The sequence below is a fragment of the Hippopotamus amphibius genome, chromosome 15 (genome assembly GCF_030028045.1).
Source record: "Hippopotamus amphibius kiboko isolate mHipAmp2 chromosome 15, mHipAmp2.hap2, whole genome shotgun sequence".
Classification (NCBI taxonomy): Eukaryota; Metazoa; Chordata; class Mammalia; order Artiodactyla; family Hippopotamidae; genus Hippopotamus; species Hippopotamus amphibius.
Genome location: NC_080200.1, coordinates 4,826,265 through 4,840,301, shown reverse-complemented (window position 1 = coordinate 4,840,301; position 14,037 = coordinate 4,826,265). Strand labels below are relative to the sequence as shown.

The 14,037-nt window shown below is 50.3% G+C and overlaps 2 protein-coding genes across 2 annotated transcripts in view; one reads left to right on the top strand and one right to left on the bottom strand.

Moving 5' to 3' along the window:
- ACER1 (alkaline ceramidase 1) overlaps nucleotides 1-14,037 on the top strand; it is a 47,274-nt gene that overhangs the window by 2,932 nt on the left and 30,305 nt on the right. The window lies entirely within an intron of this gene.
- CLPP (caseinolytic mitochondrial matrix peptidase proteolytic subunit) lies at nucleotides 668-5,890 on the bottom strand. Its single transcript, XM_057708903.1, has 6 exons — nucleotides 5,644-5,890; nucleotides 5,475-5,546; nucleotides 4,883-4,979; nucleotides 3,435-3,622; nucleotides 2,439-2,544; nucleotides 668-988 (listed from the first exon to the last, which is right to left on the bottom strand). The coding sequence occupies exons 1-6, from the start codon at nucleotides 5,827-5,829 to the stop codon at nucleotides 816-818; spliced, it is 822 nt and encodes a 273-aa protein (XP_057564886.1). The 5' UTR covers nucleotides 5,830-5,890; the 3' UTR covers nucleotides 668-815.

Below are 14,037 nucleotides of genomic sequence, written 5' to 3'. Positions count from 1 at the left end.
AGGGCCAGGTCAGCCCTCCTCTGGGCAATTCCAAGTCTCCTCACTGGTCTCCCGGTTTCTGTGCTTGCTGCCCTCCACCCACCACTCTGTGGGTCCTTTTTGTTCCTCTTCTTGAAACCTTCAGTGGGGCATCTCCCTCCTTGCCCAGATCTACCAGGCCTTTTATGATCTGTACTCCTCCCCTTCCTGCTCTCATCTTCTCCACTCTCCCCCTCACTCACTCCAGCTACCCCAGCCTCCTCGTGGTTCTGCCCATGTGCCAGCCACAGTCCTGCCACAGGGCCTTTGCACTTGCCATGCCCTTTGCCTGGATTGCTGTGTCCCAAAATAGCAAGCTGGCTCCCCCCACCCTCACCTTCTTCAGGTCTTTGCTCAGATGTCACCCTCTGAGTAAGGCCTTCGCAGGCCACCCCATCTAAAACTCTCTCACACACACACACACACACACCCCTTTCCCTGATTTTTTAAAAAAACAGTCTACTCCCAGAAGAATGTAAGTTTTTTCAGGACAGGGAGTTTTGTGCTTTCTTCACTGTAAGGTGCGGCCTCTGGAGCAGTGCCTGGAGTGTATGCTCAGTAGCCTTGCTGAAGTCAGGGAGCTGAAGGTCAGGGTGACGGCCTGCGTGTGCCGTGGTGGAGGACAGAGGGAAGGCGCCACAGCTGGGAGCAAAGTCTCTAAAGATTTAATTTAAAATCACAGTGTCTCAGCCGGGGTACCCACCCGCAGGGGCACCCCCAAGGTCAGTGTCGAGGGACGGGCAGGGCAGGCCTGGCGCCGCCACCTTCCTCTGGAGGGCGAGGGTGAGGGGCAGCTCTCAGGCACTCGCTGGGACAGGTTCCACAGCCGCCGATGCCACCACTGGCTCCTTCTTCACCAGCTCAGGCTCGTCCTCACCGTCCTGGGGAGGGTGGACCAGAACCTTGTCCAAGATGCCGAACTCCTGGGCCTCCATGGGGCTCATGTAGCGGTCCCTCTCCATGGCCGACTCTGCGGGGGAAGCAGAGGCGGGACGTGGGTGATCTAAGAGCAGAGACCCCGGGCCATGTTCAGGTCCCCGATCTGCCCCAGTCCCTGCTGTGTGACCCTGGCCTTCCTGTCTCTGTGCCTCAGCTTCCCCGTTGGTAAAATACATGTTTCAGTTTTTTGGGTTTTTTTTTTTTTTTAACGTATTGATGTGTAAATGCACATCCAGGAAAGGGTGTGGATCGTGGAAGTGGACAGTGTGGTGGTTTTCAGATGGAACCCACCCACGTGGCCAGCACCCAGATCAGAGCCCCCACCCACAACCCTAACAGTGGCCTAACAGCATAGATTTCATTATGCCAGTTTCTGCCCTTTAAACATAACCACAGGGATGTCCCTGGCGGTCCAGTGGTGAAGGCTCTGCTTCTGCTGCAGGGGCGCGGGTTCGATCCCTGGTCAGGGAACTAAGATCCCACATGCCTGCGGCATGGCCAAAAAAAAGAAAAAACAAATTTTTTTAAAATACATAAACACATAGCCACAGAGCGTTTACTTCTTTTTCCACTCAGCACAGTGTTTCTGAGATTCATCCAGACCACAGACTGGTCCCCATGGCTGTACAGCATCCAACCTCGTAAATAAACCACCACTGGCCACTCACTCTCCCGCTGTCGGGCATTTGCGTATTTTCCCGTTTGGGGCTACAGGAACAGGACTGCCTTCCTGCCTGCATCTCTGGACAGAAGCACTCAATTCCCTCGGTTATACGCCGAGCAGAGGAACCAGAGGTGTCAGTATTTTCTATTTGAACCGTTCCAGTGGATTGAAATGGTACCTCACTGTGGCCTTGATTTTCCTTTCCTGAATAACTGAGGATGTCATTATTATCTTTTTTTTTTTTTTTTTTTTGGTGGCGCCACGCAGGATCTTAGTTCCCTGACCAGGGATCAAACCCATGCCCCCGTGCAGTGGAAGCTGTTAGTGTGGAGTCCTAACCACTGGACCACCAGGGAGTTCCCACTGATGTTATTATTAAACATCATCACTAAAGGTGACGAGACTCTTGGCTTCTGTTTCTTGGCCATGTGGAATATTCTTTGTGGGAGACCCTGTTCAAAACCTTTGGGCCTCTTTCAGTGAAGTTTCTGCGAGGCTCCTGTAAATGGGTCTTTTTAAAGTGCTTGGAACAAAGGTTCTCACTGGGGATGGGGTGGGTGGGTTCTGATCCCCAGAGGACACTGGGCGCTGTCTGGAGCCCGTGTTGGCCGTCATAGCGGGAGGTGCTGCTGGCATCTAGTGGGCAGTGCCCGCGGATGTGCCACACATCCTACAGGGCCCAGGAAGGCCCCCACCACAGAATGATCGAGCCCTGAGTGTCAGTAGCACCGAGGTCCAGAAGCCTGACCCGTACGTACGTGCTGGTTACAATAAAAGGGAACAGATGGGGGCCTGCGTTGGGTGTGGGCGTGCTCACCGATCACCTGCAGGCTCTGTTTGGTGTGTTTGGCGTAGATGCTGTAGAGCTGCTTCTTGAGTTTCATGATCTCCTCCGCCTGGATGGCGATGTCTGTGGCTTGGCCCTGGGGGGATGTCCCACGGGGGAGGAGGCTGGGATCAGCATCTTCCACTCATGAGGAGACGGGAGCTGGGGACTCAGGAGCCACCACCCTCCCCACCCCCTGGCTTTGGCTGCCAGTTTTCAGGAGGGTGGGACAGGGCTTTATGAGTCCCTCCACAGCCCGCCTCATCCGCACCGCCTCCAGGAAGGCTTCCTGTATTAACTCTATGTTCTGATTTTCTGCAGCTGGGGTCTCTCTGACCCGAGAAATGGCCCCTCCCAGGGCAGCTAATTCCTACTGATTTCAGCAGCTGCCCAGAGTACATGTTTCACATGTAAAAGGGCCAATCCAAGCCCACACCCCCACCACCTCCTCTACGGGGCTCTCACACCTGGGTCACCTGCCCCATCGCCCCAGGGTACCAGACAACTAGAGACAGTCCCTACGCCCCAGAGCCCACTGAAACTATTCCCGCTAGCCGGTCCTAAGCTTGGCTTGCTGCTTCCCGCAGAAGCCACAAGGAAGGCTCTTGCCAGCATTCTCCTCCCAGCCAACCCCGGTGCCTCTCTCTCTGTGTGGCCCCATGGCCTGGCACACTCCCTCCCCTTGGGATCTGTGAGTAACAAACTGTCTTTTCACTGGCAGCCCTCTCTTGACCTCTTGGCCTCACCATATCTGTATACTAATAAAACCTACTTTTTTGGGGGGGGGAGGGGCACATCTTAGTTCCCTGACCAGGGATTAAACCTGTGCCCTCAGCAGTGAGAGTGAGTCCTAACCACTGGACCGCCAGGGAATTCCCCCAGACCTACATTTTAAAACATCACGTGCCCACGTGATCTCTGTCTGTCCGGCTGGTCCTTCTCTCTAGACCCACACCCCCACAGCAGCTCGCAGGGCCCGGCACTCACCCGGGCGCCCCCGGAGGGCTGGTGTATCATGATGCGGGAGTTGGGGAGCGAGTGGCGCATGCCTGGGGTGCCGGCAGCCAGGAGCAGGGAGCCCATGCTGGCCGCCTGGCCCACGCACCACGTGCAGATGGGGTTCAGGATGTACTGCATCGTGTCGTAGATGGCCAGGCCCGAGGTCACCACGCCGCCTGCAGGTGGGGGTCGGGGTGGGGGGCCAGTGAAGGGCCGTGCCAGCTCCTCCCGCTGCGCTTACTCTAGGGCAGCCTCTGGCCCTGGGGAGCGCTGGTGCAGAAGCCCTTTGAATTCGGGGTCCCTTGGGACTTCCCTGGTGGTCTGGGGTGAAGAATCCACCTTCCAATGTGGGGGATGTGGATTCGATCCCTGGTCGGGGAACTAAGATCCCACATGCCACAGGGTAACTAAGCCCATACACCACAACTACTGAGCCCACGCGCCTCAACTAGAGAAAAGCCTGCGTGCCGCAGTGAAGATCCCACAAGCCACAACTAAGAGCCGAAGCAGCCAAAAAATAAAAAGAAACAAGAATAAATATTAAAAATAAACAAATATTAAAAAATAAATACATAAAGCCAGGATCCCAGACACAAGTACTTCCAGGGGTAAGGAGGTGACAGAGGCAGGTGACATAGACCAGGTAGGAACAAACAATGAGGGCTTGCTCCAGAGTGAGGTGACAGTTGCTGCACACGCACGTGGGCCTGGGGGAGATAGGGTCTGCCAAATTTTCTAGAATTGGGGGAGTGCAGTGGCTAAGAGCGAAGGCTCTGGAGCCTTCCTGCCTGGGTATGACCCCCGGCTGTGCAGTCTATCACGTGTGACTTTGGGCAAGTTACCCTGCCTTTCCCAGCTACGGTGCCTCCTTGTAGATTGGAGATAACTAAACATTACCGACCATGTGAGGTTGTGTGAAGATAAAAATGAGATAAATGCCTGTAAAGTGCTTAGAAAAGTGCTTGGCACAGTAAAGATCAATATTGGCTATTCAGGGACTTCCCTGGTGGGCCAGTGGTTAGGACTCGGCACTTTCACTGCCATGGGCCCGGGTTTGATCCCTGGTCAGGGAACCAAGATCCCGCAAGCTGCATGGCATGGCCTAAAAAAAAAAATGATTGGCTATTCTCCCTTTTTGGGAGGAGGGCGGGGTGGAATCTACCAATTGAAAAATCTCAACAACCAAGTCAAGCTGGTAAAATGTCAAGCTGGTAAAATGTCAAGCGTGGAATCAGAGGCAGGTTCAGGTGCCTCTTTAAGAGCAAGGGAAGAGGCAGCTTTTGGAGGTTTCAAGGCATTTTGGGGGACTCTGAAGGACGCTCTGCACCCTTTCTTGCTCCAGAGAGAGAACATCCCTGATTGGGGGGTCTCAGTCCCGGGAGTCACCCAGTGTGTTCCCAGGAGTTCCCCTGGCACCAGGGGAAGGCCCTGCTCACCAGGGCTGTTGATGTACATGTGGATGGGCTTCTTGTTGCTCTCGGACTGCAGGAACAGCAGCTGCGCGATGACCAGGCTGGCGACATTGTCGTCAATCTGCAAGTGGAGAGGGCAGGGGGTGTCCCCAGATAAGGGTGAAGGCTTAAGGGAGGCAGTTATGGGGCACTAGAATGGGGGTCAGAGCCCAAGTAAGACGAATCAGGAAGAGTTCAGGACCCAGGAGGGGATGTGGTGGGAGGTGATCGGGGCCCAGGGGGTCAGGGCACAGGAAGGCAAGGGGTCAGGAGGTTGGGGAGAGGGACTGGAGCCCAGAAATGGGGAGGAAGATTATTGGTGAGGGAAGGAGTCAGAGATTAGAAAGGAAGAAGCAGAGAATTTAAGGAAGGAGTAGGAGGGGTACTAAGGGACAGGAGTGAGGATCAGAGTTTGTGTGTCTAGGAAGTGGGGGTAGGGATGTCAGGTTGGGACAAGAGCGGATCCTAGGGAGGAAAGTCAAGGCGGGGAGAAGGCAGGGGGTCAAGGAGATGTGAGGGGGAGGAGCGCACGGGGTCTGGGCAGGCGCCGAGGAGCATCCGCGCGCGGGGCGCTCACCGGGCCCATGACGCACACGATGCGCTCCCGCAGCAGTCGCGAGTAGATGTCATAGGCGCGCTCGCCGCGACCCTGGGGGAGAAAGATGGGTGTGAGGGTCAGGGGCCCTCCGTGGCCCGAGCCCCGAGCTCTCCCAGCCCCGGGCCGCATCCCCGCCCGGCCACTGTACCGTCTGCTCCACCACGATGGGAATGAGCGGGAGAGCCCGGGCCGCCGTCGCGTGCAGGCTCCGCTGTAGGGCCAGGCTGTTCTCGGGCGTCCGCTGCGGGGGGAAGCGGGCGGCGAGGCGAGACCCCAGTGCTGGGCACAGACCTGCCGCCACCCGGGCCCCCCCTACCAATATTTGGGGCCACATCGCGCTTCACGGCCCTCCCGGCTTCCGTACGATGCCGGAACTACAACTCTCGGCGTGCTTTGCGCCCACGGCGCTTGCTCACGGGACCGCCCACTTCCGGGAAGCTTAGGGGCAGGTTTAGGGCCGGGGCGGGGCCAGAAGGGGGCGGGGCCAGAGACCTTTCTGAGTCTCTTTGCAGAAGAATCGTCGTAGTTTTCTGCTCTTTATTGCTTATTTTCAAAAATCAGCTCCGTATCCTCACTGGGCCTGGGCCTCAACTGTCTTCCAGCCCTGTGAGGCCGATTCCTGGGACCTTCCCGTCCCTGTCTGGTTATGCTTGGGATAGAGAGAAGGACCCCAAGGATGTGGAAGCCCAAGGGTGGGAATTGCGTACTTAGCCTGGGAAGTCGGTCTGGCAAGGCTTCCTAGGAGGAGCAGGTATTGGAGCTGGGCTTTGAAGCATGGCTAGAAGTTTGTTAGGTAGGGAAAGGCATTCCTGGCAGAGAGAAGACAGTGGGTGAAGGTGTGGAGGGAGAAGGAAGGCTCTCGGTAACTTTTGGGACCTCATTTTGCCTCCATATCTTCTCAAGGTGGATTCTTTTTCATCTTTCCGTTTAAATGTCACCTCAGAGTTGTCCTTTATTTTGTCCCCAGAGCCTAGAACGTTGCCTGGCAGGTGCTCAACTACACTTTGAACCCAGAGATGAAGAAGTGATAAAGGAGGAAGGTTAAGAGCTGAGGGCTTTGAATTCAACTATATTCCAATTAAAAAATGAATTAAAAATATAAGATATTATTTCATTCAATGTAACTTTGGGGGGTAAATTAAATAAAATATTTCAAAACTTAAAAAAGAGAGAGAGATGAGGGTTTTGGGGGCAGCCGCCCCATATGCCAAGCCGGGCTCAACTACTGGCTTGCTGTGTGATCTTAGGTGTATTGCTTAACCCCTCTGAGCCTGAAGTTTCTCACTTGGAAGATGGTGGTGGTCAAACCAATCTTACAAGGAAGGATTTAAGGATACCTGCTGCTAAGGCAGCATGTTGACATCCCCTGGGTTTAAATCTTGGCTCCACTGCTTACTAGTTGTGTGTCCCTGAGCCTTAGTTTCCCATCTGTAAAATGGATGTAATGATAATGGCCTACATCCTCGGGTCATTGTGCTTAAAGTCCTCAGAATGGGATCTGGAATGTAGCAAGTGGTGGATTTGTATTAGCTACTGATGTGTGTTACTGTTTTAGATCAGGAACCACAGGCGTCCAAGAAGCCCTCCCAAATGAGGGTCCATTTGAGGTGGGTTTTGACAACATGGGTAGCAGTTCACAGGCAGACCATTCCTTTTCTTTTTTTTTTTTTTCTTCTTAAGATTTGTTTATTTATTTTGGGCTGTGTTGGGTCTTCGTTGCTGTACATGGGCTTTAGTTGCGGTGAGCAGGGGCTACTCTTCGTTGCAGTGTGCGAGCTTCTCATTGCAGTGGCTTCTCTTGTTGCAGAGCACGCACTCTAGGCACGTGGACTTTGGTAGTTGCGGCACGCAGGCTCAATAGTTGTGGCGCCCGGGCTTAGTTGCTCCTCGGCATGTGGGATCTTCCTGGACCAGGGACTGAATCCATGTCCCCTGCATTGGCAGGCGGATTCTTAGCTACTGCGCCACCAGGGACGTCCCAGACCATTCTTAATTGCTGGGCTCTAAACTTCATGCTGGGTGCCCTAGATAAGGGTCATTTTGTGCCCCCCATGCCCACACGGGATCCCAGTCTGATGGGGGGACAGAGCAGGACACAGACACTCTCCCACTTATGGAATCAGGGGCAGGATAAAAGGAAGGATATGGAAATGGAAGAATTTGGAGGCGGCCTTGGAGGCACTCCTGGGCCGGGAGTGGTGTTTCCCCAGCAGTGACTGAAGAGGTGGGTAGTTAGCATGGGCTGCCCCAGTTTCTGCTGTGAGTCAAGTGGGTGGCCCTGCTCAGCCAGTTCCACTGAGGCCCGAGCTCCTGCCGCGGTGCCTCCGGGGAGAATGGCCGTGCCATCAGTTGCCGCAGCCCCCGCAGTCACCCCACCCTGACGCTGCCCCACACACCCTGCCCGCACTGCCTTGATTTCACCTGCTCTATCTAGGCACAGCTCAACTACTTTTCACCTCTTCCGACATCCTTCACAACTCTCCCCAACCAGGGATTGAACCTGGGCCACAGCAGTGAAAGCACCAAATTCTAACCATCAGACCACCAGGGAACTCCCCAGAAGCTAATTAAACATAGCCTTCCCTTACTTAAAATGCTCCCCTTGTCTCCCCATCACCCCTGCTGACCTCTACCCTCCTCTCCTTCCACCCTCCCTGCCCCACTTGGCTCCAGGGGCCATGCTGGCCAGCTTTCTGCTCCCCAGACACACCAAGTACCATCCAGCCACCCAGCCTCTGCTCATGTCCTCTGCCTGAATCTTGTTCGTTCTCAAAAGTCTCCACTCAAACACCACCTCCTTAGAGAAGCCTTATGAAATGATACTTCTCCGTACTTTGAGCAATGTCTTCTAATAAATTCTGTTTGTCCTCTTCTAGTCCGTTTCATTTACACTGGGGTTTCTCAACCTTGGGACTGTTGACGTTCTGGGGTGGATGATTCTTTGTTGCAGGGGGGCATCCTGGGCCCTGTAGGATGTGGAGCAGCATCCCTGGCCCCCACCCACCAGATGCCAGTAACACCCTCCCCATCACAGCCACCGAAACTGTCTCTGACATTTCCAAATACCCCCGCCCCCACCCCTGGGCAAAATTGCTTCCAGTTGAAAATCACTGATTTAAATTAAAGTGGGGACTTCCCTGCTGGCGCAGTGGTTAAGAATCCGCCTGCCAGTGCAGGGGACTCGGGTTCAATCCCTGCTCCAGGAAGATCCCACATACCTCGGAGCAGCTAAGCCCGTGCACCACAACTACTGAGCCCTTGTGCCACAACTATGGAAGCCTGCATGCCTAGAGCCTGTGCTCTGTAACAAAGAGAAGCCACCGCAATGAGAAGCTCAAGCACCACAATGGAGAGTAGCCCCCGCTCGCTGCAACTAGAGAAAACCTGCGTGCAGCAACAAAGACCCAACGCAGCCAATAAATAAATTAATTTTAAAAATTAGTTAATTAAAGTGGGTGAAATGGGGAAAAAAAGCAACTTTTGAACAGTACTTGGCACATTATAGGCACCTGAATATTTCATGAGTGCCTTATTTCTCATACTTTGTTTGCTCTGAATATTCGCAGTGAATGAATGAAAGAGGGGAGATAGGAAGGATTGATTTTGACTCTTGGCTGCAAATCAGCCCGTCCTACCGGTTTTAGGTTATCACTCTGTGATCAGAGAGAAGCTCCGATCACTGTTACCTTTTCTGGGGCAGATGCAAAACAGGCCTGTTGGACTGACAGAAATAGAAAATTAAAAAATGAAACAGAAACCTTGAGAGCTGAATAGTCTGTGGGTAAGTGAATTCGCCCACTCAAAGTCTCATGGGGACATTGCTACAACTTCTCTGGAAGTCAAAGTTGACACCAGATTTCAACTTCTCATAATCAACTTCTAGTGACTCATTTTTAGGAAATGATCAAAGGTGAGATTTAGCCACAAGGCTGTTTATAGCAGAAGAGACCTTCCTGGACTAATGATGGGGTTACGTGTGATAAACCCATCGTAGTTGAAAATATGGCAAGTTGAAAATGCATTATGGGGAAGTCCCTAGTGATGCAGTTGTTAGGACTCTGCACTTCCACTGCCAGGGCCTGGGTTCCATCCCTAGTCAGGGAACTAAGATCCTGCAAGCCGTGCAGCATCTCCCCCCCAACCCCCAAATGCATTAGGAAGATCTTAGCTTAGCCCAGCCTACCTTAAAATGTGCTCAGAGCACCTGCATTAGCCTGTACTTGGGCAAAATCATCTAACAAAGACTCTTTCATGATAAAGTGTTGAATATCTCAGGTAGTTTATTGAAGACAGTCTCTGATTTACCATGGTTTGATTTACAAGTTTTCGACTTCACAGTGGTACGAAAGTGATATGCGTTCAGTACTTCAAATTTCGAATTTTAATCTTTTCCCAGGCTACAGATAGGTCCGACACTGCCGAGGGCCTGGCCATGCCACCAGCTTGTGGGACCTTAGTTCCCCGAAGGAACTAAGGGATGGAACCCAGGCCCTCGGCAGCGAGAGCTCGGAGTCCTAACCACTGGACCACCAGGGAATTCCCAAATCAGTTTCAGAAGCATGAGGTGATTTGGGGAGCAATTGTGGGGGCGGTAGGGCATTTAAATGAGGTGTCAGTAATGAAAATTATGCTGTGCGTTCGTTTTTATTGACACAGGAAGAGTCCCGTGGTGTATTTTAAAAAATTATTGGAGTGTAACTTACACTCAGTAAAGTGCAAACATCTTAACTGTACAGCCCAATGAATTTTTTTTTTCTAAGATGGGTGTACACTTGTGTAACCATCACCCTGTTCAAGATCTAGAAAGGTCCTTCGTGTCCCTTCTCAGTCAATACACCCTGGGCATCCCAAGACAGCACCATTTGATTCCTTTAATGTAATTTGTAAGGGGAAAACAAGCAGGTAATAAGACAATGCTGACACCACAATCTCATTGTTGCAAACATATGTGTGGGTGGGGCCACACACTCCTAGATGCTGAGTCAGTGAGTGCTGGGGTATAGGTAATTTTTATTTTCTTCTTTTCATTCTTTTTTTTTTTAATGAATTTATTTATTTATTTATGGGCTGCATTGGGTCTTCATTGCTGCACACGGGCTTTCTCTAGTTGCGGCGAGCAGGGCCTTCTCGTTGCGGAGCACAGGAGTTCAGTAGTTGCGGCACATGGGCTCAATAGTTGTGGCGCACGGGCTTAGCTGCTCCTCGGCATGTGGGATCTTCCTGGACTAGGAATCGAACCCATGTCCCTTGCATTGGCAGGGGGATTCTTCACCACTGAGCCACCTTTCCTGGATATTTCATGTAAGTGCAGTCATACAATGTGTGACATTTTGTGTCTGGCTTCTTTCAAGTATCATCCATGCGGGGTTTGCGGGATCTTAGTTCCCCAACCAGGGGTTGAACCTGCGCCCTCGGCAGTGAAAGCTCCGAGTCTTAACCACTGGACCTCCAGGAAAGTCCTCTTCATTCCTTTTATGGCTGAATAATATTTCACTGCAATGGATACATCACATTTTTAAATTAATTAATTAATCGATTGATTGATTGGCTGCACTGGGTCTTCGTTGCTGTGCGAGGGCTTTCTCTAGTTGTGGCAAGTGGAAGTTACTCTTTGTTGTCGTGCGTGGGCTTCTCATTGCGGTGGCTTCTCTGGTTGCGGAGCACAGGCTCTAGGCACACAGGCTTCAGTAGTTGCGGCACTCAGGCTCAACAGTTGTGGTTCACGGGCTCTACAGCGCAGGCTTAGTAGTTGTGGTGCACGTGGCACACAGGCTTAGTTGCTGCTTGGCATGTGGGACCTTCCCGGCCCAAGGATCGAACCTGTGTCCCCTACTTTGGCAGGCGGATTCTTAACCACTGTGCCACCAGGGAAGTCCTACATCACATTTTGTTGATCCATTTATCTGTTAATGGACATTGAGCATGTCTTGTGTTTATCACAGGAATAAAGATGGCTTCAATTTTCAGTTTTTTTAAGTTAAAATTTTTTTTGTTGAAATGTAGTTATTTACAATGTTGTGTTAGTTTCAAGTGTACAGCAAAGTGATTCAGTTATACATGTATATAAATATATATATATTTTTTTACATTCTCTTCCATTATTTGTTATAAGATGTTGAGTATAGTTCCCATTCTATACAGTAGGTCCTTGTTGTTTATCTATTTTATATACGTTGCTTTGTATCTGCTAGTCTCAAACTCCTAATTTATCCTCCCCTACCTTTAGTAACCATAAATTTGTTTTCTACGTCTGTGGAGTCTGTTTCTGTTTTGTAAATAAGTTCATTTGTATCATTTTTTTAGATTCCACATGTATGTGATATCATATGATATTTGTCTCTGTCTGACTTACTTTACTTAGTATGATAATCTCTAGGTCCATCCATATTGCTGCAAATGGAATTATTTCATTCTTTTTTTATGGCTGAGTAGTATTCCATTATATGTATATATATATATATTTTTTTTAAAGAGAATGTGACTTTTTTTTTTTTATAAATTTATTTATTTATTTTATTGGCTGTGTTGAGTCTTTGTTGCTGCACACGGGCTTTCTCTAGTTGTGGTGAGTGGGGGCTACTCTTTGTTGTGGTGCGCGGGCTTCTCATTGCAGTGTCCTCTCTTGTTGCGGAGCATGGGCTCTAGGCGCATGGCCTTCAGTAGTTATGGCACATGGGCTCAGTAGTTGTGGCTCACGGGCTCTAGAGTGCAGGCTCAATAGCTGTGGCGCACGGGCTTAGTTGCTCCGCAGCATGTGGTATCTTCCTGGGGCAGGGATCGAACCCGTGTCCCTTGCATTGGCAGGCGGATTCTTACCCACTGTGCCACCTAGGAAGTCCCGAGAATGTGACTTTTAAAAAAAAACATTTGTTATTTATTTGGCTGTGCCGAGTCTCAGCTGCAGCACGTGGGATCTTCGTTGTGGCATGCAGACTCTTAGTCGTGGCATGCAGACTCTTAGTTGCGGCATGTATGTGGGATCTAGTTCCCTGACCAGGGAATCGAACCCAGGCCCCCTGCATTGGCAGGCAGATTCTTTACCACTGCGCCACCAGGGAAGCCCTATATCACATCTTCTTTATCCTTTCATCTGTCAATGGACACTTAGGTTGCTTCCACGTCTTGGGTATTGAGAATAGTGCTGTTGTGAACACTGGGGTGCATGTATCTTTTTGAATTACAGTTTTGTCTGGATACATGCCCAGGAGTGGGATTGCTGGATCATATGGTAGCTCTATTTTTAATTTTCTGAGGAACCTCCATACTGTTTTCCATAGTGGCTGAACCAACTTACATTCTGGGGTGGGGGAACACAATTTGACCCATGACCCAGCCTTTGAGAGGGGGGCTGGGAAGAGATGGGTGGAGTCTCTCCGTTTGGACCACAGTGATCTCAGCTGTGAAGCTGAAGAAAAACGTTGGCCTTTGGGGCTAGATTTACAAGTCTGAATCCTTTCAACCTTAAAATCTGGCAGAAATCCCAGGTGGCAATATGTTTCCCCAATCGTCACCATTCCCCTGTAGATGAATAACAGAAGCTGTGCGAAAAAGGTTAATCTCAGAATAACCATTAGGGGGTTAATGGATTTCAGAAGAGAAGGCACTGAAAGACGTTTCACAGAACTTTCTCATTAGAGGAAGGAACAGGACAGAGGTTTGGTTAAGGAGATACTTCCAAATTAGCTGTCAGATTGAGCAAAGAAAAATGCAGAATGACCATTTAAGTGTGAATTTCAGGGACTTCATGGGGTCTAGGTAATGTTTGGGACCTCTCTTTGCCTCCAGGTCTTCTCAAAGTGGATTCTTTTTCATCTTTCCATTCAAATGTCACCTGAGAGTTGTCCCTTATTTTGTCCCCAAAGCCTAGAATGCCACCTGGCACACAGTAGGTGCTCATCAACTACACTTTGAACCCAGAGATAAAGAAGTGATAAAGGAGAAGTTAAGAGCTGAGAGCTTTGAATTGAACTATATTCCAATTAAAAAATAAATTGAAAAAATAAAATGTTATTTCATCTAATGTAACTTTGAGGGGTAAATGAAATAGAATATTTCAAAACTTAAAAAAAAAAGAGAGAGAGAGAAAACGCCTAGAGCCCGTGCTCCACAACAAGAGAAGCCACCGCAATGAGAAGCCCACGCACCACGAGAAGAGTAGTAGCCTCCTCTTGCCACGATTCGAGAAAGCTCGCACGCAGCAACGAAGACCCAATGCAGCCAAAAAATAAATTAATTTTTTTAAAATGTGAATTTCAGATACATAAGGAATCATGTTTTAGTGTAAGTCCATCCCATGCAGTATAGAGGACACACTCATGCTAAAAATTATTCATTGTTTATCTTATCTGAAATTCAAATTTAACTAGACATCTTGCATTTTATCTGGCAGTCGTTTCCCAAATGAGTCATGGAGTTAAGCCCCGTTAGAAGGGTATTGTGATGGATTTTTTTAAACTTTGAGGCCGCTTCAGGGTGTGAGTGAAGCACAAACAGTTCACAGCACATACAGAGCCCAGTGAAAACCCCAGTGTGACTCTCACAA